The sequence below is a fragment of the Sus scrofa genome, chromosome 7 (genome assembly GCF_054392235.1).
Source record: "Sus scrofa isolate SSC_HxYL_T2T_F1_AM1 chromosome 7, Sscrofa_HxYL_maternal_Yorkshire_Landrace_v2.0, whole genome shotgun sequence".
Lineage (NCBI taxonomy): Eukaryota > Metazoa > Chordata > Mammalia > Artiodactyla > Suidae > Sus > Sus scrofa.
Window position 1 is genome coordinate 28553868 of NC_139389.1, and position 25198 is coordinate 28579065.

The following is a 25198-nucleotide window of genomic DNA, read 5'->3' on the forward strand; positions in this document are numbered from 1 at the left end:
TTAGGGAGATCTGACCTTTCCAAATCACTGAGTTGTGCTGCACTGTGATGGGGAATTAAGAAAGCCTCTGTGTGGTGTTTCTATAACCTTGTTGCGGACAACCAACTAAAAGAGTGTGAGGTAAAGTCCTTCTAGTGTGTTCTTTTCCCCCTGAGTGTAGAGGTAAAACTCTTTGGAAGTTGTTTTGGGGTCATCCCTTTAAGTATCCTCTTCCTCTAGTTTCTGTTATCTGTCTTTCCTTTTCCCTTTCCTCCATCTTTTCTTCCTGACAATTGTGTCCTTTAAAAACATTATCATTAACTTAACTGGATGGTAAATGAAGAGAGAGAGGGATAAGTAGGAGCATCAGTCTTTTTCATTATTAGAAATGATATTTTCTTGCAGGAATTGGGAAGTGCAAATAATTTATGTGTGTAGTTACTACTAGATCTCACTAAAAATGGATCTAAGATACTAAGATACTATCTTAGTATGCCATGGTCAGAAACAGTGAATATGGTCTTAGTACTATCCTTGTCAAGAGGGAAATTCCATTCCTTCCATGTCTGTGTCTTTTGGTGCCACAGTCCCTTTCCATACAGCACTTTAGGAAGAGGAAATAAAAGAGGATGTGCTCCTTCTTGCTACTAGAATTGGGAACCTATCAGAAACTGTTAAAAACTCTAAATTTGCTGCCTTAAATTTCATGAATCCTCTTTCATTTTTAAATTTCTTTACCTCTCTCCCCCTACACCTCTTTTTACTATAAATTCTGGTGCTAAATTTATTCATTTCTGCTAATGACTTATTTTAACAAACCACAAGTGATCGCTTCTCTACTCTTTTTTTTTTTTTTTTTTTTGTCTTTTTGCCTTTTCTAGGCCCGCTTCTGCAGCATATGGAGGTTCCCAGGCTAGGGGTCGAATCGGAGCTGTAGCCGCTGGCCTACACCAGGGCCACAGCAACGTGGGATCCGAGCCGTGTCTGCAACCTACACCACAGCTCACGGCAACACCGGATCCTTAACCCACTAAGCAAGGCCAGGGATCGAACCTGCAACCTCATGGTTCTTAGATTCATTAACCACTGCGCCACGATGGGAACTCCTGCTTCCCTACTCTTTAGGGAATGTCTCTCCTAGTAGAATTCATTAGTAATACTAAGGAGTTGGGGGGGAAAGGCAATAAACCTCACGATCCAACAGAGTTGGAGGTGAAAACAATGAGTGTAGAAGAATGGCTGGGAGAGCTATGGACAATGAAATTGAAAACAGGCAATTAACTTACCAGAGGACACCAAGGACATTAGGGGAGAAACAAAAATATAGACCAAAATGACTTAAATAATTTCTCGGGTCAAGTATCTAGTTTGTTCTCATAGAGCAGTATCAGAAATGAGACTGTTAGGCAGCACCTATGCCTTTATTTCTTTTCAGTCACAGTAGGATGGTACAATGGATTGAGTGTTTGTGACCTCTCTAATTCATTGAAACCTAATCCCCAGTGTGATGGTATTTGGAAGTGGGGCCTTTGGGAAATTAATTATTAGGTCATGAAGATGAAGTCCTCATGAATGATATTAGTGCCCTTATAAAAAGGGACCCCAGGGAACTCTCTTGTCCTCTTTTCTCATGCGGCAAGGAGGCCCTGGAAGAGGGCCCTCATTGGAACCTGACCATGCTAATACCCTGATACTGGACTTCTAGGATTTAGAACTGTGAGAATAAATTTCTATTGTTTGTAAGTGGCGTAGTCTGTGGTACTTTTGTTGTGGCAGATAGAATGTGAGAGCAGGATTCCTTTGTCTGTTCTCACATCCCCTTCTGTGTGGTGGAGAAGGAGGCCCATTTTTTTTCCTTTTATTCTTTTTTTTAAATTCTTTCTTTTTATTCTTTATTTTTTCTTTTATTCACTCAATTCACAGGGCTAAAATTGCTCAGAGATATTTAACATGTCTTTTCTACTTTCTCTTATCTTTCTCCTTGTTCCTTTCCCCCTATTTCCTTGCCATTTCTATCTCTCCTTTTTTTTTTGTTTTATTAGTATAATCTGATTTACTGCTGTTGACAAGCCATTTAAACTTTCACTGTCTCAGACACCAACATTTATTCTTTCTGTTAATCTGTGAGGTTTGCCTTTTATATAATATTGTTAAATAACTTAACCATATATTGATAAGGAGATAAAATGTAAGCTTAACATTATTTAGTGTTAGAAATGGTGGTTCTTGGGAGTTCTTGTGGCTCAGTGGTAACAAACTTGACTAGTATCCACAAGGATGCCAGTTTGATTCTCTGGCCTTGCTCAGTGGGTTAAGGATCTGGTGTTGCCATGAGCTGTGATGTAGGTCACAGATGTGCCTCATATCCCAATTTGCCATGGCTGTGGCATAGGCTGGCAGCTGCAGCTCTGATTCAACCCCTAGCCTGGGAACTTCCATATGCTGCAAGGACTGCCCTAAAAGAAAGAAAAAAAAAAAAAAAAAAAAGAAGAAGAAGAAGAAAAAAAAAGAAATGATGATTCTCTCAGGAACTTTTAAAGGCAACAATAATATAATAGTTTAGGAGAAAAAGAAATTCAGTCTGCGTGTTTTATATATGCTATGAGAATTTAAAACCATTTGATCAACTTGTCTCTTATGCATCTTCTTTGTGTTTTTTTTGTCTTTTTTTTTTTAGGGCCCCACTCTTGGCATATGGAGGTTCCCAGGCTAGGGGTGGAATTGGAGCTGTAGCTGCCAGCCTACACCACAGCCACAGCAATGCTAGATCTGAGCTGAATCTGCGACCTACACCACAACTCATGGCGATGCTGGATCTTTAACCCACTGAGCGAGGCCAGGGATTGAACTCGCAACCTCATGGTTTGTTCCCTTGCGCCAGGATGGGAACTCTGTCTTCTCTGTTTTCTTAACTCCTCCATTTTCCCCTCATCCTATTCCAATTTTCCTGTTTCTCTTATAAGTTCTGGTGCAAATATGTTAGTTTCTACTGATAGGAGATAATTTACCTTTTATTTACTCTTTTGGATAAGTGAGGGATTTTCTTTTAGAAAACATGAACAAACTAAGGGAATGTTGGATAAATATGCCAGTCTCAAGGTAAAAGTGAATCATATAGGAAAAGTTTCCTAGGAGTTCCCATTGTGGCACAGCAGAAATGAATCTGACTAGGAACCATGAAGTTGCAGGTTCGATCCCTAGCCTCGCTCAGCAGGTCAAGGATCTGGCATTGCTGTGAGCTGTTGTGTAGGTCGCAGACATGGCTCAGATCTGATGGTGTTGCTTTGGCTGTGGTGTAGGCCGGTGGCTACAGCTCCGATTAGACCCATAGCCTGGGAACCTCCATATGCCACGGATGTGGCCCTGAAAAGACCAAAAAAAAAAAAAAAAAAAAAAAAAAACTTTCCCAGAACCTGCAGAGTATCTTTTGGTAGTGGTGCTGACAATTAGGAAGAAAGGATACCAGTGGATATTACAAATACTGAAAAAGGAGTCTAGAACAATATTAAAGAATTTCCCCTTAGAAATAAGTAGTTCCAACTCTAATGACTTTGAGAGAAAGCATTAAAAATGAGATTTTTAGAGGATACCAAACACTTCTATATTTTTAGTCATAGATGTGATATGATGAAAGATTAGTATCCCTTTTGTATGAATCATATCCTCTCACTGTAGCTCTGGTGAGATGTGGGAGGCCCATTCAATATGGAGCATTGATATCCTTCAGTGTATTGATTTGCTGTGATGTCATTGTACTTAAAAAATAATTTTCTCCATTTTCAGCAACATGGATGGAACTAGAGATTCTCATACTAAGTGAAGTTAAGTCAGAAAGAAAAAGACAAATACCATGATATCACTTATATGGGGGATCTAAAATATGGCACAAATATACCTATCTACAGAACAGAAACAAACTCATGGACATAGGGAACAGACTTGTGGTTGCCGAGGGGGAGGGAGTGGGATGGGCTTGGGAGTTTGGGGATAGTGGTTGCATTTGGAGTGGATAAGCAATGAGGTCCTGCTGTATATAGCTGAGGGAACTATATCCAATCACTTGTAATGGAACATGATGGAAAATATTATAAGAAAAAGAATGTGTGTGTGTGTATAAATAAATAACTGGGTCATTGTGCTGTACAGCAGAAATTGACAAAAGATTGTAAATCAATCATAATTAAAAAATTAAAAAAAAATCGAAACAAATTAACTTGTGTGGAAGGAATGTAAAGAAAACATCAGGTAGTTTGGCCAGAGCATTATTAGAGCAGCCCATTGAATTTAGTAAAATTTTTGATGTGCTATTTCAAGCAGTTCCTTTTTTTAAATTTGCATTTTAGGGCACACCTGCCACATATGGAAGTTTCCAGGCTTAGAGTTGAATCTGGGCTGTAGCTGCTGGCCTATGCCAGATCTGAGCCTATGTCTGCAACCTATACCACAGCTCATAGCAACACCAGATCCCCGGCTGAATGAGGTCAGGGATTGAACCTGAATCCTCATGGATACTAGTTGGATTTCTTTCCGCTGCACCACAACTGGAACTCCCTCAAGCAGTTTTTAAAATTAAAATATATTTGTAGTAGGAGTTCCCACTGTGGTGCAGTGAGATTGGTGGCATTTGTGCAGTGCCAGGAGGCTGGTTCATTCCCTGGCTTGGCACAGTGGGGTTAAAGGATGTGCCATTGCTGCAGCTGCGACATAGGTCGAAACTGCAGCTGGATCTGATCCCTGGCCTGGGAACTTCATATGCCCTGATGGCTAAAAAAGAACAACAACAACAAAAAAAACAACCTGGAGAAAATACATCAAAATTTTGATATTTTAAAATTCTGGGTTGACTGTATGAATGCCTGTTATAGTTCTCTCTCTACTTTATTATATACTTGAATTATTAAAGACAACCCTAAAGCTTTTGAGTTAAAAAATTAAACTTTTTTTCTGTTTTTCTTCCTGTATACAAGCACACTTGTTTTAGAATTTCTGCATGTTTTTTGTTTAGTTTGTTTTAGAGAACAATTTTAGAATTCACCAGGAGTTTGTAAATATTTGGCTGAAATAAACCAAAGAAATAATTTAGATTATATTTCTGTATCCATTACTGAGTCACTATTTAGATCATAAATTATTTTCCTAAGAAACAACAAACTTCTTAGTTATATTGAAATGTCATAGGATCAGTATTCCCATTTTAAGAATGGCTTTTTTTTTTTGATTTTATAAATTTTATGAATTGGGTCTGTCGTCAGGGGCACATTCTAGTTTTTTCACTTCTTCGTTCAGTCCAGAATAAATATTTATAAATTTAAGTCCTTCCTTTCCTTTCTTTGCTCTGATACATTTGTCTCTCTTATTTTATTCTTCGCTATATCCTCATTCTTATTTAAATCACTGAATACTGTTTTTCAAGATGAATACCATTTTTTTGGTGATGAACAAATAATTTTATCTGAATGTTTCCCCTTCATATTTAAAGGACTAATTAAAAAAAAAAGTGGTGCTAATTTCACAGCAAGAGAAAGGAAGAACTATGAACTCTTCTCTTCTGCATAAGTGATAATACTAATCTCTTATGTTGTTCAAGACCAAGGTATTTTTACACTGTGACAACAGAAAGGGAAATTATTAGTTGTTACTATGAACTTTTCTGAAATTAAGTTTCATTTTAATCTTTTATTCTTATATATGGTATATATTTAATGTTGATAATCTTCTTAAGAATGTCAGTGGTCTGGATCCAGGGCCACCAAATTCTCTGTGATGTGTGCACAGGGGTTTTAGTTCCAATATATTCGTAGAACATAGGTCTCAGAAGGAGACTACTGCTCCTCCTCACTCCTCAGTATTGCCTTTCTCCTCTCATCATCTTTCTGGAAATTACAACCCTGAAAGCATTGTAACAGTTGTCTTACTTTAAACCAAAGTTCCCTAAATTCATCAGTTAATTTTTTTCAGTTATCTTACTTTCAAGTTAATTTCTTTCCTTACTTCCTTTCTTTTTTTTTTTACATGTAATTAAAACATATTAAATAACAGGAGATATTCTTTTATTTCTTATACTTTCATTTAGTGATTTATACATCCCTCCCCCCCACCCCCACCCCAGTTCCTCAGTGAACTGTGGGACTTCTGGGTAAAATGAAGGGAAGAGAGACTGAGGTATATGAGTCTGAATTGAAATAGAGAGGTGGAATTGAAAATAGGTATTTTGTGAAAAGTTCCCTAGATTCTGCAGAAGTTTGCCATATGCTAGAATTAGGAAATGCAAAGAAACTTACTTGTGGGTATTGAAGTTGCTCCTAAAACACAAAACCAAAAATTATATAAACAAAATCCAAAATATACTTAAAAATATATAGTTTCTATTCATAATCTTCCAAAGATAATGTTAAAAAATGAGACATTTGCAGAGCACTACACTAACTCTGCTTGTATTTCTTCCTTTTTTGGGGTCTTTTTTGTCTTTTAACGGCCACACCCACGGCATTTGGAGGTTCCCAGGCTAGGGGTCACATTGGAGCTGTAGCCGCTGGCCTATGCCACAGCCACAGCAACGTGGGATCTCGAGCCACATCTGCAACCTACACCATCGCTCATGGCGATGCCGGATTCTTAACCCACTGAGTGAGGCCAGGGACCGAACCCACGTCCTCATGGATGCTTCGTGTTGGCTAACCCCTGAGCCACGACTGGAACTCCACCCTGCTTGTATTTCTAAAGCAATCTGGCAACTTTATGTGTCTGGAGGAAGATAAGAAAGATAGTGCCTACTCCACATTTCTTCATGTATTTTCACTGTTTTTCAACATTTGAACTTTCTTACTGCCTTTTAATTCTTTCAGTTTTCCTCATGTAATCTGCTCCTGCACTCTTTCTTATCCTCAGGAATTTTTTTGTCCTTTATTATTAAATTTTTGTTTTTGTATTTGTGTCACAGAGTGGTAAGTCAGTATATTGCTGAAAAATTGGCTTAACATTTTTTTTCTGACAATATTTTCCACATACCATATGGAATGTCTTTTTTTCCCTATTAACAAAGAATGTATACTTAAAAAATTAACAGTACTCTATCATGTTTCAGAGCAATTAGCTTTGTAAAGGCTAGAAATGGCAGCCCTTATATATTATGGAAGACAGAAAAATACCATGGGAAGAAAACAGCAAAGGAGCCAGTGAATAACATTGCTTCTCCCCAAAGAAAAACACTACTGCCAGAGGTCACTTTGGCACATGTTGAATATAATTTATATTGATACTCTTCTGTTCTTCCTTCCTTCATTCCATCAATGGTTTATTCAACAAACATTTATTAACCATCAATTGTGTTCAGAAATCATGCCTGGCACAAGAGAGTAACAGATTCTCATTCCAATTGAGAATAACAGATTTTGACTTCCAGGAGCTTCTAGATAGAGGCATCAGGCATAAATTTTAGGATGTGCAGAGATGTTTTACTTCTATTTAGAATAAAATTAAAATTCAAAATGAAATGTTTCATTGAATCTGTAAATGCACATTTTCATACCTTTACTATTCAGTTGAATAGAAAAACATCAATAGGAAAACTAGAAGTATTTCAAAGGCATGAAAATGATAGAAGTCTGGTCTTAGTTTAGAAATGGCCGTACACAGGCAGCTAAATTTCCATTATGAAATCAGATCCAAAATTATCTCATAAAACAAAATCGAATTTGCCTAGCACTCCTCAGTAGGGAGTTGAAATTCAGGCCCTCCTAAATTTAAGCATCATTTAAATTTTCTTCCATCTATTTGTTTTTTCATTAATTCATCTTTTCCTTTATTCTTTAAAAAACTTATTTAAGTGGGAAATGTGCTTTGTTTATTATTTTCAGACTATTATAGATAACAATGGGAGAATTAAAATCTTAAATTATATATTCAGTTTTCTTTTCACACAGAAAACTAGAACTTATAACCTGAAAATAACTTTTTTCAACTCTTGTTATACTTACAAAGAAAAAAGTTTACTGTTCTTTTTCCCCCTGGCACTTGGAGAATGGTTTCTTATGATAGTCTTCCAAGGGGAGTTTTTGCATACCTCTGCTGAACTTGTTAAAATATTTGGCTTATGTTTGCTAGGATATCTCAGTTTAATTTTACCCCTTACCTGCAAACACCAAAACCTGGTTCTATGTCAAAACCCACCCCCTTGGAGTTCCCTTGTGGTAGAGAGGGTTAAGGATCCAGTGTTGTCACTGCAGTGGCTTAAGTTGCTGCTGTGGCTCTGGTTTGGTCCCTGGCTGGAGCCAAAACAAAGCAAAAACACCCCACGCTCTTTCTAATGAGAGAGGCTTTAAATGTGGTCATCCAGTCACACAAGTGGCTGCCCTTACTTGAGTCTGAGCCCTGGTTAAAGTGATTGCCTGTGGAGTTTAACTGGATTAGGAGGGAAGGGAGTAAAGAACTGATAGTGGGAAATGAAAGAGGAGAAATTAGACAAGTCAAGAAATTAAGAGTGTCAGTGAGGTCAGTTAACATGTGCTGTGGGATGAAGCCTGTGGCAAAGCTCTTGGTGGGAGATAATGAGACTGTAAATCAGTGGGAGATGATTTTGTCAGTTTGATTATTTAAACTTTGTTGTTTCCATTTTCTTATCCAATGTATTTTTTTCTACTTTTTCCCTTCCCATTGAATTTATTTAAAAGAAGTCTCATTTCTTTCCAATCGTGTCCTGTCAATTTGTAAAAACCTGGGGTTTCTTCAAGTATTGTACATTTATTCACTTGTTTCTCTGTTGTCCAGCCTTGCAGGTACACTTATGGGTACTAAGTTATTTAACAAATTATTTTCTCATTTTATATGCTTTTATTTCTCTATTTTCGTCTTTCTGCTTCAGTTCATTTAACTTAAAACTTTAGTGTGTTCCCTCCCATTTGATATGGAATTTATGATAATATCCTTTTCAGAGTATTTTTTAACAGTTAGGTGGCATTTATGGAGTTCCTGTCGTGGTGCAGTGGTTAATGAATCCAAGTAGGAACCATGAGGTTGCGGGTTTGATCCCTGGCCTTGCTCAGTGGGTTAAGGATCCCGTTGCTGCGAGCTGTGGTGTAGGTTGCAGACGTGGCTCAGATCCCGTGTGGCGGTGGCTCTGGATAATAGGCTGGCAGCTACAGCTCCGATTAGACCCCTAGCCTGGGAATCTCCTTGTGCCGCGGGAGCAGCCCAAGAAATGGCAGAAAGACAAACACACAAACAAACAAAAAACCAGTTAAGTTAAATGCTTAAGGAAATTAAGCATTTAATTTCCAGGAATTCAGTAAAATTCTTAGCTTGTCCCCCTGAAAATGACAACCAGCAAAGTTAAAAATATTACCATGTACATGGTAACAATCTGTTATATATTTGATGTAATTTTATTTTAATTACAGATGTGACAGTATTACTTACTAGGAAGTGGCGTAGCTTTTGCTGAAATACAAGAAATATATGTTTTTTAGTATGGGTGTGGCACATTTTCCCCTGTTAATATTCCACTGGGGAATCTTATAAACAATGACTAAGAAGCACAAGAACTTCTGTTACAGTTATTTTGATGCTAGAATCCTTGGAAGCATGATCACTTATGAAGTATGTCAGATCTTCAGTTCTGATATTTTCAGAGCCTAGCAAATACCTGCTTCATTCCATTCTCTTCTTTTATAGTTTTCCCATTTTTCACTCTAATTTTTCTTACCTATGGTCTTCTTTGTCAGTTGCTATCCACTTATTTGAAAAAGAAAATTGTGATTTAACTATGATTTTTTGGTTCCGCTTTTTATTCTATTTGTTACTCAGTGGGGTTTTTGGTTTACAAGTTCATTGGCAAATGTTTCTTTCTCTCTCTCTCTCTCTCTCTCTTTTTTTTTTTTTTGCTTTTTAGGGCCGCACCTGCAGCAGATGGAAGTTCCCAGGTTAGGGGTCCAATTGGGGCTGTAGCCGCCAGCCTACGCCACAGCCACAGCAACGTGGGATCTGAGCCATGCCTGTGACCTACACCACAGCTCACGGCAACGCCAGATCCTTAACCCACTGAGCGAGGCTAGGGATCGAACCCTCAATCCTCATGGATACTAGTTGGGTTTGTTAACCACTGAGCCACGATGGGGAACTCCTGGCAAATGTTTCTTAATTAGCATGAAGACTTAACTTAAAAAGGTTAGGAACTTCATGAAAAATTGAAAATAAATTACCACCAAAGGATCAATTACAGAATTTTATTTAGCCTAATAAATTTAATAATTTAAAAATAGAGGAATTGCCCTTGTGGCTTAGTGGTAACGAATCTGACTAGTATCAATAAGGATGCAGGTTTGATCCCTGGCCCTGCACAGTGGATTAAGGATCTGGCATTGCTGTGAGCTGTGGTATAGGTCTCAGATGGGGTACAGGTGGGGCTTTGCTGTAGCTGTGGCTGTGGTGTAGGCTGGCAGCTGCAGCTCTGATTCAGCCCCTAAACTGAGAACTTCCATATACCGTGGGGGAGGCCCTAAAAAAAAAAGGCAAAAAAAAAAAGAAAATCAACTTATTAATTTATTTAGCAAATATTAATGTAGAGAAAAATTTATCGTGAATAACGTTAGTGTATTACATTAATGTATTAACACACTATCAAATTTAGGCTTCTAGACTTTTCCTAAATATTAGTTAACTATAATATGCAACTTAGTTGTAAATAAATTACTATGAATTCTATATTTCCTTTGATACATATTATTCCTTTTTTTTTTGGCCATACCTGTGGCATGTGGAAGTTCCTGGGCCAGGGATCCAACCTGTACCACAGCAGTGACCCCAGCTGCTGCGTGACAGTGCTGGATCCTTAACCCACTTCTCCACAAGGGAACTCCAAGATACATATTCTACTTGTAGTTTAAAAAAATTTAAAACAATTTTGTAATGATTTTTATTTTTTCCATTATAGCTGGCTTACAGTGTTCTGTCAATTTTCTACTGTACAGCAAGGTGACCCAGTTACACATACATGTATACTTGTAATTTAAAATTTTTGTCAATACTAACCTCCCCCCATCCTGTCCCTCCCTACCCTATACCTGGCATATAGCTCCCCAAACCCTTCCTGAGCCTTAAGAGCTATGGGAACATCTGTTGTTATAATGTTTGGTCTCTTATTCTCAGTTCTTGAAAATGCTTTGGAGGCATAAAGGTGAAATGAGTGTCTTGTTATTCATAACAAACCCCTTTCCCCCATATCTGGGTTTCTCTCAATGAGGTAACTTTTGGAGATCATCTAAGGATGAGGGCTGGTTGCTGGAGGAACCAACCTTGAATAGAAGGTTGGAACTTTCAGTCCCACACCTTGATTCAGGGGAGGGGAGTAGGGCTAGAGGTTGAATCATTCACCAGTACCCTTTCAATTTTGATATCCTGAGGGAAATATATAGATATGGACAATTCTTTCATTCGCTTTCTGTATTGTCTAGGATTCTGACTTACTTTGGGGAGCTAGGCATAAGGTTTTTAAATTTCCTCATGATTTTTCTCCTTATTCTCACCCATTTCTTTTATTTCTCTGTTTTCCTTTCCCAGCTTCAAAAATTCTTTTAATGTTTCTTTCTTTCTTTCTTCTTCTTCTTTTTTTTTTTTTGTCCTTTTGCCTCTTCTAGGGACGCTTCCCTTGGCATATGGAGGTTCCCAGGCTAGGGGTCTAATTGGAGCTGTAGCCACAGGCCTAAGCCAGAGCCACAGCAACGCTGGATGAAAGCTGTGTCTGTGACCTATCCCACAGCTCGCAGCAATGGGATCCTTAACCCACTGAGCAAGGCCAGGGATTGAACCTGCAACCTCATGGTTTCTAGTCGGATTCGTTAACCACTGCGCCACGAGGGAACTCCATAATGTTTCTTCATCCCTCTTTCCGAGAACATTATTTTGTATTTTGGCAAGTCAGCTGACTTGATACAACTGAAGTTCTTAGCTCTTCTTTCTACAAATCAGTGAGTCTTAAATTCGAAGTGATTATCAGGAACTTAGTAAAAGTCTTATTAACTGGTGCTCAATTGACAATGACAACCTTCCAAGTTAGTAGGAGTCCTCCATGCTATAATAGTCATTAAGTAGTAGAGTTAGAAATTAAATAATGTGGTTACCAATACGTGGTGCAGTTTTTGTTGAAATATAAGTACGAACAAATAATTACTTGTTAACCTGTTATTGAACAACACATTTTCCTTTTTTAAATCTTCCAATGAAAATCTTATAAAATGACACCCAAACAGCACAAACACTTCTGCAGTGGTTATTGTATTGCTGTAATTCCTGATCAAAAGATCCTTCATTAGTGTGTGTCAATCTTAGTGTCAAAATTGGAGAGAACTGTGATGAGATTTTAGTCTCATCACCCATCTGCTGTGGTAGCTCCTCTGTACTATCCCTTTTAAGTGAGAAACTTATGACTGGGCTTTTTTTTAATTGAAGGTGAACCCATTACTTTCCCTAATCATTTATATTTATCTTTGAACAACTCACATTCATTCTTTCTTAATAGCTTCTCATGTGTTCTTTCTCTTTTTTTTCTTTTTTTTTTTTTTTTTTTTTTTTTTTTATTAATTTTATTTTTTTTATTTTCCCACTGTACAGCAAGGGGGTCAGGTTATCCTTACATGTATACATTACAATTACAGTTTTTCCCCCACCATTTCTTCTGTTGCAACATGAGTATCAAGACATAGTTCTCAATGCTATTCAGCGGGATCTCCTTGTAAATCTATTCTAGGTTGTGACTGATAAGCCCAAGCTCCCGATCCCTCCCACTCCCTCCCCCTCCCATCAGGCAACCACAAGTCTCTTCTCCAAGTCCATGATTTTCTTTTCTGAGGAGATGTTCATTTGTGCTGGATATTAGATTCCAGTTATAAGTGATATCATATGGTATTTGTCTTTGTCTTTCTGGCTCATTTCACTCAGTATGAGATTCTCTAGTTCCATCCATGTTGCTGCAAATGGCATGATGTCATCCTTTTTTATGGCTGAGTAGTATTCCATCGTGTATATATACCACATCTTCCGAATCCAATCCTCTGTCGATGGACATTTGGATTGTTTCCATGTCCTGGCTATTGTGAATAGTGCTGCAATGAACATGCGGGTGCATGTGTCTCTTTTAAGTAGAGCTTTGTCCGGATAGATGCCCAGGAGTGGGATTGCAGGGTCATATGGAAGGTCTATGTATAGATTTCTAAGGTATCTCCAAACTGTTCTCCATAGTGGCTGTACCAGTTTACATTCCCACCAACAGTGCAGGAGGGTTCCCTTTTCTCCACAGCCCCTCCAGCACTTGTTATTTGTGGATTTATTAATGGTGGCCATTCTGACTGGTGTGAGGTGGTATCTCATGGTAGTTTTGATTTGCATTTCTCTTATAATCAGCGATGTGGAGCATTTTTTCATGTGTTTGTTGGCCATCTGTATATCTTCCTTGGAGAAATGTCTATTCAGGTCTTTTGCCCATTTTTCCATTGATTTATTGGTTTTTTTGCTGTTGAGTTGTATAAGTTGCTTATATATTCTAGAGATTAAGCCCTTGTCAGTTGCATCATTTGAAACTATTTTCTCCCATTCTGTAAGTTGTCTTTTTGTTTTCTTTTGGGTTTCCTTTGCTGTGCAAAAGCTTTTCAGTTTGATGAGGTCCCATGGGTTTATTTTTGCTCTAATTTCTATTGCTTTGGGAGACTGACCTGAGAAAATATTCATGATGTTGATGTCAGAGAGTGTTTTGCCTATGTTTTCTTCTAGGAGTTTGATGGTGTCCTGTCGTATATTTAAGTCTTTCAGCCATTTGGAGTTTATTTTTGTGCATGGTGTGAGGGTGTGTTCTAGTTTCATTGCTTTGCATGCAGCTGTCCAGGTTTCCCAGCAATGCTTGCTGAATAGACTTTCTTTTTCCCATTTTATGTTCTTGCCTCCCTTGTCAAAGATTAATTGACCATAGGTGTCAGGGTTAATTTCCGGATTCTCTATTCTGTTCCATTGGTCTGTCTGTCTGTTTTGATACCAGTACCACACTGTTTTGATGACTGTGGCTTTGTAGTATTTCTTGAAGTCTGGGAGAGTTATGCCTCCTGCTTGGTTTTTGTTTCTCAGGATTGCTTTGGCGATTCTGGGTCTTTTGTTGTTCCATATAAATGTTTGGATTGTTTGTTCTAGTTCTGTGAACAATGTCATGGGTAATTTGATAGGGATTGCATTGAATCTGTAGATTGCTTTGGGTAGGATGGCCATTTTCACAATATTGATTTTTCCAATCCAGGAACATGGAATATCTTTCCATTTCTTTACATCTTCTTTGGTTTCTTTGATTAAGGTTTTATAGTTCTCGGCATATAGGTCCTTTACCTCTTTGGTCAGGTGTATTCCGAGGTATTTGATTTTGTGAGGTACAATTTTAAAAGGTATCGTATTTTTGTATTCCTTTTCTAATGTTTCATTGCTGGTATACAGAAATGCAACTGACTTCTGAATGTTAATCTTATATCCTGCCACTTTGCTGAATTTATTAATCAGTTCAAGGAGTTTTGGGGTTGAGTCCTTAGGGTTTTCTAGGTATAGAATCATGTCATCTGCATACAGTGACAGTTTGATCTCTTCTCTTCCTATATGGATGCCTTTGATTTCTTTTGTTTGTCTAATTGCTGTGGCTAAGACTTCCAAAACGATGTTGAAGAGCAGTGGTGAGAGTGGGCATCCCTGTCTTGTTCCAGATTTGAGTGAGAAGGCTTTCAGTTTTTCCCCATTGAGGATTATATTTGCTGTGGGTTTATCATAAATGGCTTTGATTATATTCAGGAATGTTCCCTCTATACCCACTTTGGCGAGGGTCTTGATCATGAATGGATGTTGAACTTTGTCAAATGCTTTTTCTGCATCTATTGAGATGATCATATGATTTTTGACTTTTTTTTTGTTAATGTGGTGTATGATGTTGATTGATTTGCGTATGTTGAACCATCCTTGTGAACCTGGGATGAACCCAACCTGGTCATGGTGTATAATTTTTTTGATATGTTGTTGGATTCGGTTGGTTAAGATTTTGTTGAGAAGTTTTGCATCTATATTCATCAATGATATTGGGCGATAGTTTTCTTTTTTGGTGGTATCTCTGCCTGGTTTTGGAATGAGGGTGATGGTGGCCTCATAGAATGTCTTTGGGAGTATTCCTTCTTCTTCAACCTTTTGAAAGAGTTTAAGGAGGATGGGCACCAATTCCTCTTTATATGTTTGATAGAATTCACCTGTGAAGCCATCTGGTCCTGGGCTTTTATTTGTAGGGAGTGATTTTATGACCTCTTCAATTTCATTTCTAGTGATCGGTCTGTTCAGTTGGTCTGTTTCTGCTTGATTCAGTTTTGGCAGGCTGTAAGATTCTAGAAAATTGTCCATTTCTTCCAGATTGTCAAACTTATTGCCATATAGTTGTTCATAGTATTCTCTTATGGTTTTTTGTATTTCTGCTGTATCCGTTGTGATTTCTCCTTTTTCATTTATAATTTTGGTGATTTGGGTTCTTTCTCTCCTCTTTTTAGTGAGTCTGGCCAGGGGTTTATCAATTTTGTTCACCTTTTCAAAGAACCAGCTCTTGGTTTTATTAATTTTCTCTATTGTTTTTTGAGTCTCTATTTTATTGATTTCTTCTTTGATCTTTATAATTTCCTTCCTTCTGCTGACTTTAGGACTTTTTTGTTCTTCTTTTTCTAATTCATTTAGGTGGAGGGTTAAGTTGTCAATTTGGGATCTTTCTTCTTTTTTGAGAAAGGCCTGGATTGCTATAAATTTCCCTCTGAGCACTGTTTTCGCAGCATCCCATAGATTTTGAGAGGTTGTGTCTTCATTATCATTTGTTTCAAGGTAGTTTTTAATTTCCTTCTTGATTTCCTCATTGACCCATTGGTTTTTTAGTAGCATGTTGTTTAGTCTCCATGGAGTAGGTTTTTTCTCTTTGCTTTTCCCATGGTTGATTTCTAATTTCATGGCATTGTGGTCAGAGAAGATACTTGAGATAATTTCTATGCTCCTAAATTTATTGAGATTCGCTTTGTGTCCCAATATGTGGTCGATTCTTGAGAATGTTCCATGAGCATTTGAGAAGAATGTGTATTCTGCTTTTTTTGGATGTAGTGTCCTGAAGATATCAATTAAGTCTAACTTTTCTATTGTTTCCTTTAGGATCTCTGTTGCTTTATTGGTTTTCTGTCTGGAGGATCTGTCCATTGATGTGAGGGGGGTATTTAGGTCTCCTACTATGATTGTATTCTCATCAATATCTCCCTTTATGTCTGTTAATATTTGTTGTATATATCTGGGTGCTCCTATGTTTGGGGCATATATGTTGATGATAGTAACATCCTCTCCTTGGATGGATCCCTTAATCATTAAATAGTGTCCTTCTTTGTCTTTCTTTATGTCTTTTGTTTTAAAGTCTATTTTGTCTGATATGAGCATTGCAACTCCTGCTTTTCTGTCATGTCTATTGGCATGAAATACTTTTCCCCAGCCTTTCACTTTCAATCTATATGTATCTTTTGTCCTAAGGTGAGTTTCTTGTAGGCAGCATATTGAAGGTTTTTGCCTTTTTATCCACTCAGCCACTCTGTGTCTTTTGATTGGGGCATTCAGTCCATTGACATTTAAGGTGATAATTGATAGATGATTATTTATTGCCATTTGATCCTCGTGTTCCAGTTGATTCTATGGTTCTCCATTCTTCTTTTTTTTTTTTTTTTGGTTGGATGGTCTCCTGTTATTATCTGCTTGAGTGTATTTTTTTTTTTCATTTTTTGCAAATGCATTATTTGGTTTTGGCTTGTGGTTGCCCTGTTTTTTAAGTATGCTAACTCCTTCCCATAATTGTGTGTTTTAGCCTGATGGTCCTGTAAGTTCAAACACTTCATTATTATATTAAAATTAAGAAGAGAGACATACATACAAACAAAAAGGATTATTTACCTCCTAACATCCCTTGCCCACATTTTATGGTTTTGATGACTCTTTTATTTTTTTCTTTTTAATTTTATTTTGTTTGAAGCATGTTCATGATTAAATCTGTATGCTGGCTTATTTGAGTGACTGCTCTCTGATTACGGTTTCCTCAGTCCTAGTTCTTCCTCTTCTTCTTCTTCTTTTTTTTTTTTCTTTTCTTTTTTCTTCCCTTTCCTTCCTTTCTTTTTGGTTTAGAGAAGCCCTTTCAATATTTCCTTTAACCTGGGTTTTGTGTTGCTGTATTCTTTAAGTTTTTGTTTGTTGGGAAAAATTTTTATTTCCCCTTCTATTTTAAATGATATTCTTGCTGGATAAAGTATTCTAGGTTGCATATTTTTTCCTTTTAGCACTTTAAATATCTCTTGCCATTCCCTCCTGGCCTGTAGTGTTTCTGTAGAGAAATCAGCTGATATTCTTATGGGGGTTCCCTTGTAGGTAACATTCTGTTTTTCTCTTGCTGCCTTTAGGATCCTCTCTTTATCACTAACTTTTGCCATTTTTATTATGATGTGTCTTGGTGTGGGTCTGTTTGGGTTCAGTTTGTTTGGGGCCCTCTGTGCTTCTTGTATCTTGAACCCAGTATCCTTTAGATTTGGGAAGTTTCCAGCGATAATTTCTTCAAATATATTTTCCATTCCCTTATCTTTTTCTACTCCTTCTGGAATTCCTATTATGCGTAGATTGGCCCGCTTTATATTATCCCATAGGTCTCTTATATTGCTTTCCAGTTTTTTGATTCGGTTTTCTGTCTGTTGACCAGATTGAGTGATTTCCATTATTCTATCTTCCACATCACTGATTCGTTCTTCTGAATTATTCATTCTGGTTTTTACTGCCCCTAGTTCAGTTTGCATCTCTGCAAATGAATGTTCTAGTTTTTCTTGGCTCCTCCTTATATTTTCTAGCTCCTTTCTGAGGGTATCTGCATTACTGTTCATATCTTCTCTTAATTCCTTCAGTATTTTCAGTATTTCTCTTTTGAATTCTAGGTCTGTCAGACTGCCGAGATCTGTTTCATTGTTGACTGTTTTAGGTGAGTTCTCCTGTTGGTTTGACTGGGGGTGGTTTCTCAGCTTCTTCATCTTGCTTGTTGTCTTCTTTCTCCTGAGGGAGTTGTACTCTTCGTTATCGGGTAGTGTTTGCCTTGTCACTGCCGTGGAATATTTCCTGAGGGCTGTCGTTGTTGGTCAATCTTTTTTGAGGCAGTGTGGCTTTTCTGGAGTGTTGATGGAACTAACAGTGTTTCTTTGAAGCAAAGGAGAGCTTCCTGAGGGCAGACAGGACTGGGAGGTCCACCCCACGATGGTAGCAGATTTCACTTGGTTCTCAGCACCCCCTGGGGTCTTGGGCAGGTAGCAGGGCCCTTGGAGACTCAAGAGGCTCCTCCCCAGGGCAGCCCGACTCAGAAAGACCGTCGGAGATCTTTTCCCGACTCGGCCAGGCTTGTTGCAGCTTTTCTGGGCTGCAGGGGGTCCTGCCTGGAGCTGGCAGTCCTATGCAGCTGGTCCACTAGGTCTCAGCACCCCTTGGGGTCTTGGGCGGGTAGCAGGGCCCTTGGAGACTCAAGAGGCTCCTCCCCAGGGCAGCCCGACTCAGAAAGACCGTCTGAGATCTTTTCCCAAGTCGGCCAGGCTTGTTGCAGCTTTTCTGGGCTGCAGGGGGTCCTGCCTGGAGCTGGCAGTCCTATGCAGCTGGTCCACTAGGTCTCAGCATTCCCTGGGGGCTTGGGCAGGTAGCAGGGCCCTTGGAGACTCAAGAGGCTCCTCCCCAGGGCAGCCCGACTCAGAAAGACCGTCTGAGATCTTTTCCCAAGTCGGCCAGGCTTGTTGCAGCTTTTCTGGGCTGCAGGGGGTCCTGCCTGGAGCTGGCAGTCCTATGCAGCTGGTCCACTAGGTCTCAGCACCCCTTGGGGTCTTGGGCGGGTAGCAGGGCCCTTGGAGACTCAAGAGGCTCCTCCCCAGGGCAGCCCGACTCAGAAAGACCGTCGGAGATCTTTTCCTAAGTCGGCCAGGCTTGTTGCAGCTTTTCTGGGCTGCAGGGGGTCCTGCCTGGAGCTGGCAGTCCTATGCAGCTGGTCCACTAGGTCTCAGCACCCCTTGGGGTCTTGGGCGGGTAGCAGGGCCCTTGGAGACTCAAGAGGCTCCTCCCCAGGGCAGCCCGACTCAGAAAGACCGTCGGAGATCTTTTCCTAAGTCGGCCAGGCTTGTTGCAGCTTTTCTGGGCTGCAGGGGGTCCTGCCTGGAGCTGGCAGTCCTATGCAGCTGGTCCACTAGGTCTTAGCACCCCCTGGGGTCTTGGGCGGGTAGCAAGGCCCTTGGAGACCCAAGAGGCTCCTCCCCGGGGCAGTCCGTCTCAGAAAAACCGTCGGAGAATTAGGTCGATCTATTCACGGCCTGGCTAGGCTTGTTCTAGCTTTTCTGGGCTGCAGGCCTTTTCTAGGGGGCTGGTGGTGTTTGGTGCTGCTCTGTGGAAGTGTAGCCCCTCCAAAGGGCAAGCAGGCCTGTGCAGGGAGAGCCCCTGCGGTGGTAGGCTTCAGGCAATTGTTGAGGCCAGCCCTCCTGGATGGCAGGCAGCCCCAGGTTCCGCGAGAGCTTAGGGGGTGGCGGGGGTGGGGGGAGGGAATGCACTGGGAAGCACAGCTTTCTGCTAGCTAGCGGGCCTGTAAGCTTGCTGTGGCGTGGGGGGTATTCTATGGGGACCCACCCCTTCTTTTCTCCGCTCCCCAGCACGGGCGCAGACCAGGCTCTTCTCCCAGGTTCCCTCTGAGGCGGCTTTCCACTTCCCCGCCCCTAGAGTATTGCTCCCTTCCTCTGCGACAGCTTTGTTTTCTAGTCTCCCAGGCAGTCTCTGCCCATCAAATGGTTTAGAGACCTCCCAAGCAGTTTCCGCTCTTCCCCGCCCCCCTAGCCCGGGGACTAATCTCTGGAGCCGAGGTCTCGGTGCCCAGCCCCCACCCAGGCGTCCCCCGGCCCTTTCTTGGGGACTAACCTTCGGAGGTGAGGTCTCGGTGCCCAGCCCCCACCCAGGCGTCCCCCGGCCCCCTCTCGGGGACCAACCTTCAGAGGCGAGGTCTCGGTGCCCAGCCCCCACCCAGGCGTCCCCCGGCCCTTTCCCGGGGACTAACCTCTGGAGCCGAGGATTCGGTGCCCAGCCCCCACCCAGGCGTCTCAATTTTTGGTGACTGTGCCCGTAGTTCAGATGGTCCGTTGGGTTCTTGATCGGCTTTTCCGTACTCCGACTTACTGCTACACTCTTCTCTGCATCTGGGGATTCCTCCGGTTCATTTGATCTTTCGCCCGGTAGGAGACTTTCCAGGGTGCAGGATCTCTTTCTCCTCCGCAGTTCCCTTTCGGGAGCGCCCGTCCCGCTCGGATTCACCTTCTCTCACTCTCCTCTTTTCTCCCGTTCTGCCCAATAATGTCACGAACTTCTTGCCATTATTGGAGTTTAGGTTCCTCTGCCAGCGATTGGTTGCTGTTCTGTGCGAGTCATTTCTTCTGTAGATGTGCTTTTTTTGTTGTGTTTGTGGGAGAGGGCGAGCGTGTCCCCCTACTCCTCCGCCATCTTGTCCTCTCTCTCTCTTTTTTTTCAATGTTGACTCTCTCCTATGTAGATTCCAGTCTTCTGAGGAACATGCCCTCTTAGTTATTCAATGCATTTAAATTTTTTAGCAAATTGTTAGTAATCCTAAAAAATTTCACCAGTGTTGGGTGAATACACAGAAATAATATGAGGTTTTCAAATTTGGGTGTTAATTGCCAGAGTAATAAAAAATTCTTAAAATTTTTTTTTTTTAATTTTTGGCTTTTTGTCTTTATAGGGCTACACTGGCGGCATATGGAGGTTCTCAGGCTAGGGGTCTAATTGGAGCTGTAGCTGCTGGCCTATGCCACAGCCACAGCAACGCCAGATCTGAGCTGAGTCTGCAACCTACACCACAGCTCCTTAACCCACTGAGTGAGGCCAGGGATCAAACCCATGACTTTATGGTTCCCAGTTGGATTCGTTTCCGCTGCGCCACGACTGGAACTCAAATAAAAAATTCTTGATGAATTTATCCCCAAACCACTTATATTGAGAAATAGAAAAAAACTTAAGGGTGAGTTTTTCAGCTCTCCCTAACCTGTAAACAAACATAAATGAGTGCAGTTTAACTTGCAGTTTGCCCTAATATGCTTCTTTGAGTTGTTTCAACATCTAATTTTCTTAGAGCACAAAAACTTCCATAGCAGTACGAAGGCCCATTTAAGAATCATATACTGTTTTGTAGTTTGTACAGTTTTAAAATCCAAATTTTCTACTAATTAGAAAACTTTTGGGTATGGAGGGAAAAGGCAAAAGGAGATTTAATAACATTAATTTTAGCAAAGTTGGTCATAGAAGCAACCACATTGAGCTAGAGTGAAATCACCTTGGACTGGAGACATGGAAAAGGAACTTACCTCTGGTTCTCCCACCTCTTTCTATAATAAAAGAGAAATAACTGAAGACTAAAATTCTTGGATATAATTTTTTCTTGAGTACTAAATAATTACAATAGCTAGTGACATCTGACTGATTTACATGTGCCCAGGCACTGTTTCAAATGATTTAACTATTTTAATTCCCACTGAAATCCCATGAGGTGGCTGTAGTTGTTATCTTCTACCATTTTCATTTTACCAGTGGAAGAACAGGGTAGAGATAGGTTAAGTAAAAAGCCCAAGATCAGACATCCCTTAAATGGTGGAGTCTGGATTTACAGTTAAGTATTAAAACCTCAGAGTTCATACTCTGTGGTCTTTAATGTACACATCATTTTGGGTCTTTAAAGTTGCATGTTGGCTGCTTTGGCACTATAATCCAAGATGGCAAAATCTCTTTAAACATTAATTCCCTCACTTTTTCATACATGATCTTCTTATCTTTTTCTTTATTTTCTGTTAACTTTCTGAGGCAGAAAAGATTTATTAACTTAGGTGCAATCACTGATCAAATAGTGGTGATCTGGAATCCATGTTTGTTTAACTTCACATTATAGCTTTCATATGCCCTGTAGAAGTGAGATAAGATTTCCTCTTCCAGTTATAAAATAAGTGCTCTGTAAGTGTCTACCATATTTTAGGCCTCCCTTGAAGACTGAATAAGTGTAGTGAAGGTTAACATGACTATTGTTCATGTACTGAAGTAGGAAGTACTCACTAGGAGGCTACAGGATATTGAGGAGGAAGCGCTTCTTCCTTTACACCCACACCTATTTCTCTCAGACTCCCTAAGAAGTTAAGACCTTCTAGGAAGTGTGAAGGAGCATGAACAGATAAGTTAAATACCTAATTGTGAAAGTTAAAACTACCAGGTTAATGGAAGAAAATGGCAGAACATCTTCAAGACCTTGCATGTGGGAAAGGGCTACTTTTCATCTCCAAAGCACAAACCATAATGTAAAAAAACTGCCATATATGAGCACACATAAATTAACTATTTCTTTCCAACAAGAGCACCATAGAATATCATACTTAACGGATTTGGAGAACATTGTTTCAAAATCTAAAAGTCACAAAGAATAAGTATTGGAATATAAAACATGTTATAGGCTGATGTTTGTGCCCCCTCCCCTCAAATTCATATTTTGAAGCCCAGGCCATTAAGGTGATAATTAGGATGTAGGGAGGTAATTAGGTTTAGATTAAGTCAAGAGCGTGGAGCTCTCATGAGAGGACTAGTGCCCTTATAAGAAGAGACACCAGAGAGTGAGTGAGTGCCATCTCTCTCTCTTCCACATAAGGACACAGCAAGAAGGTGGCTATCTGCAAACCAGGAAGAGGACCTTATCCAAAAACTTCACCATGCTGGCACCCTAATCTTAGACTTTCAGCCTCCAGAACAATGAGAAATAAACATTTGTTGTTTAAGCCACCCGGTCTGTGGTATTCCATTATAGTAGCCTGCAGGGATAGTAAAATATAAAAATTAAGAGCTATGTATTTGTGGAGTTTTCCTGAGGTGCAGTGGGTTAAGGATCTGATGTTATCACTGCAGTGGTTTGGGTTGCTGCTGTGACTGTGGTGCAGGTTTGATCCCTGGCCCATGAACGTCTACAGCAATGGGTATGCAAAAAGTGCTGTATATTTACATTATTTTTACTCTTTTATCTGTTATTTTTATTTCCTCTTTCCTTCAGTCTTTTTATAGTACCTCTATAAGAAGGTTTTTTTTTTAAAATTTATTTTCCTTTTCCTTTTAGGGCTACACCTGCGGCATATAGAAGTTCCAAGCTAGGGGTCGAATTGGAGCTACAGCAACGCCAGATCTGAGCCTACACCTCAGCTTGCGGCAACACTGGATCCTTTAACCCACTGAGCAAGGCCAGGGATCACATCTGCATCTTCGTGGATACTAGTTGGATTCTTAACCTGCTGAGCCACAGCAGGAACTTCTGTAAGAAGGTACTGAATGGAGAAGTGAAGAACCTCTGAGAAATGAAACCTTGAAATTTGTAATTTTCAGCATAGGGCAAGAGATGCAAGTGATCTAGTCACTGTCTGGTTTGAGTAGCCTCAACTGCCACAAGGCCTTTGGATAGGATGGAAATAGGAATTTCTCATTCTTCCCCACATGGTGATCAGAGGGAGATGGCACTGGGAAGACATTTCGTTTATATGATTTTGTGAATGTTTCTTTGTCCCTGCCAGACCTTGAACCAGTATTGTCTAATCTTTTCATGTGTATGATGCCTATTGTCAATAAATCTGATGTGCTTTTGGCCAAATGGTCTAAACCTCCTTCAGTATTTTGTTTCTTTTTTACTGAGGGGAATCATAATTTCTCATAGCTATGGCAGTCCTCTAGGTTTATAAATGGAACTTCTGAAATTGGCTTTCTTGAGTTTAGAATAACTGACAATTTTTAGCTGTTTATCATCAATTATTACAAAATCTAAGCTCATGTGATCCATTACTAAATTTTAAAAAATACCTTTTCCTATTAGTACAACTCCTTTTGTTGGTATGAATTAGGTCAATGCTAATTCTATTTACTGCTTCCATTCATTAAGATACAATATGGTGAGTTTACTATTTTTTTTTTTTCAGGGCTGCAGGTGCAGCTTATGGAAGTTCCCATGCTAGGGGTAGAATAGGAGCTGCAGCTGCTGGCCTTTGCCACATCCACAGTAATGCCAGGTCAGAGCTGTGTCTGTGATTTAGACCACAGCTCACAGCAACGCTGGATCCTTAACCCACTGAGCAGGGCCAGGGATCAGACTCACATCTTCATGGATCTTAGTGGGATTCATTACTGCTGAGCCACAATGGGAACTCCTAGTCAGTTTGATTCTTTTGCACTTTGCTGTTTCTGTTTCCCCACCTAACTTTTATTTTTTAGGATTCCTCTTTTCATCCTATTGTAATATTAATCTTACTCAATTCTATTCTATTAATTTTTATACCTTAGGAGAAAATATAGTCCATTCTTTTATTCCCTTTACTTGCTCAGACTATCAACTAAATTTTTTGATCCTGTGTGTAAGATTTAGAAGATTTATGAAGGTATTAAAAAATTATCCTTCTCCCTTATACCTTTCTATTTTTTTCTCAGCTTCAACTTATTTTATCCTTAGTAAAAACCTTCTTTTTTGGTCATTGCTAAGTTAGTTGACTTCACTGAATGATAATGGAATTCTGTGTTTACTCTTTTTATAAATCATTTGGATTTAAGATAATTGTCAGTAATATTAGAAAATTCTTGACTTTTTCTCCACTGAAAATAACAACCATAGAACTTAATAATAGTTCTGTGCATGCAGCAATGTATTATGTCAGTAGAATTATAAGATATTGTACTTTCTAGGAGATAGTAAGGCCTTTGCTAAAATAAAAACAATTATTATGATTACTTTTTCTATTAAATATACAACATATTTACCTTGTAAATATTCCTTGGGGGAGTCTTATAAAATAATATTCCAAAAGCACAAACAGTTTTGCATCAATTAACTTGATGCTGTGATTCCTAGCAAGGTGGTCCTTTATGAGACATAAGAAACACAGCCTCAGGTCTGGAGGGTACCTTAATTCTTATTTTTTTTGTCTTTTTAAAATTGAAATACAGTTGATTTACAATATTATATTGGTTTTAGGTGTACAACATAGTGATTCAGTATTTTTAGAGATTATACTCCATTTAAAGTTATCGCAAAGTAATGGCTCCATTTCCCTGTGCTGTACAATATATGATTGTAGCT

General features: G+C 39.5%; 1 protein-coding gene and 1 long non-coding RNA gene across 5 annotated transcripts in view; one reads left to right on the top strand and one right to left on the bottom strand.

The window, feature by feature from the left end:
- Positions 1-25198, top strand: part of LOC146401481 (uncharacterized) — a 366756-nt gene that overhangs the window by 20084 nt on the left and 321474 nt on the right. The window lies entirely within an intron of this gene.
- The window catches only part of LOC146401482 (uncharacterized), a 42705-nt gene that overhangs the window by 7991 nt on the left and 9516 nt on the right, over positions 1-25198 (bottom strand). The window contains exon 2 of the mRNA XM_084966898.1: positions 21389-21440. Within this exon, the coding sequence (XP_084823024.1) occupies positions 21389-21404 (16 nt within the window). The 5' untranslated portion in view covers positions 21405-21440. The remainder of the gene's footprint in view (positions 1-21388; positions 21441-25198) is intronic.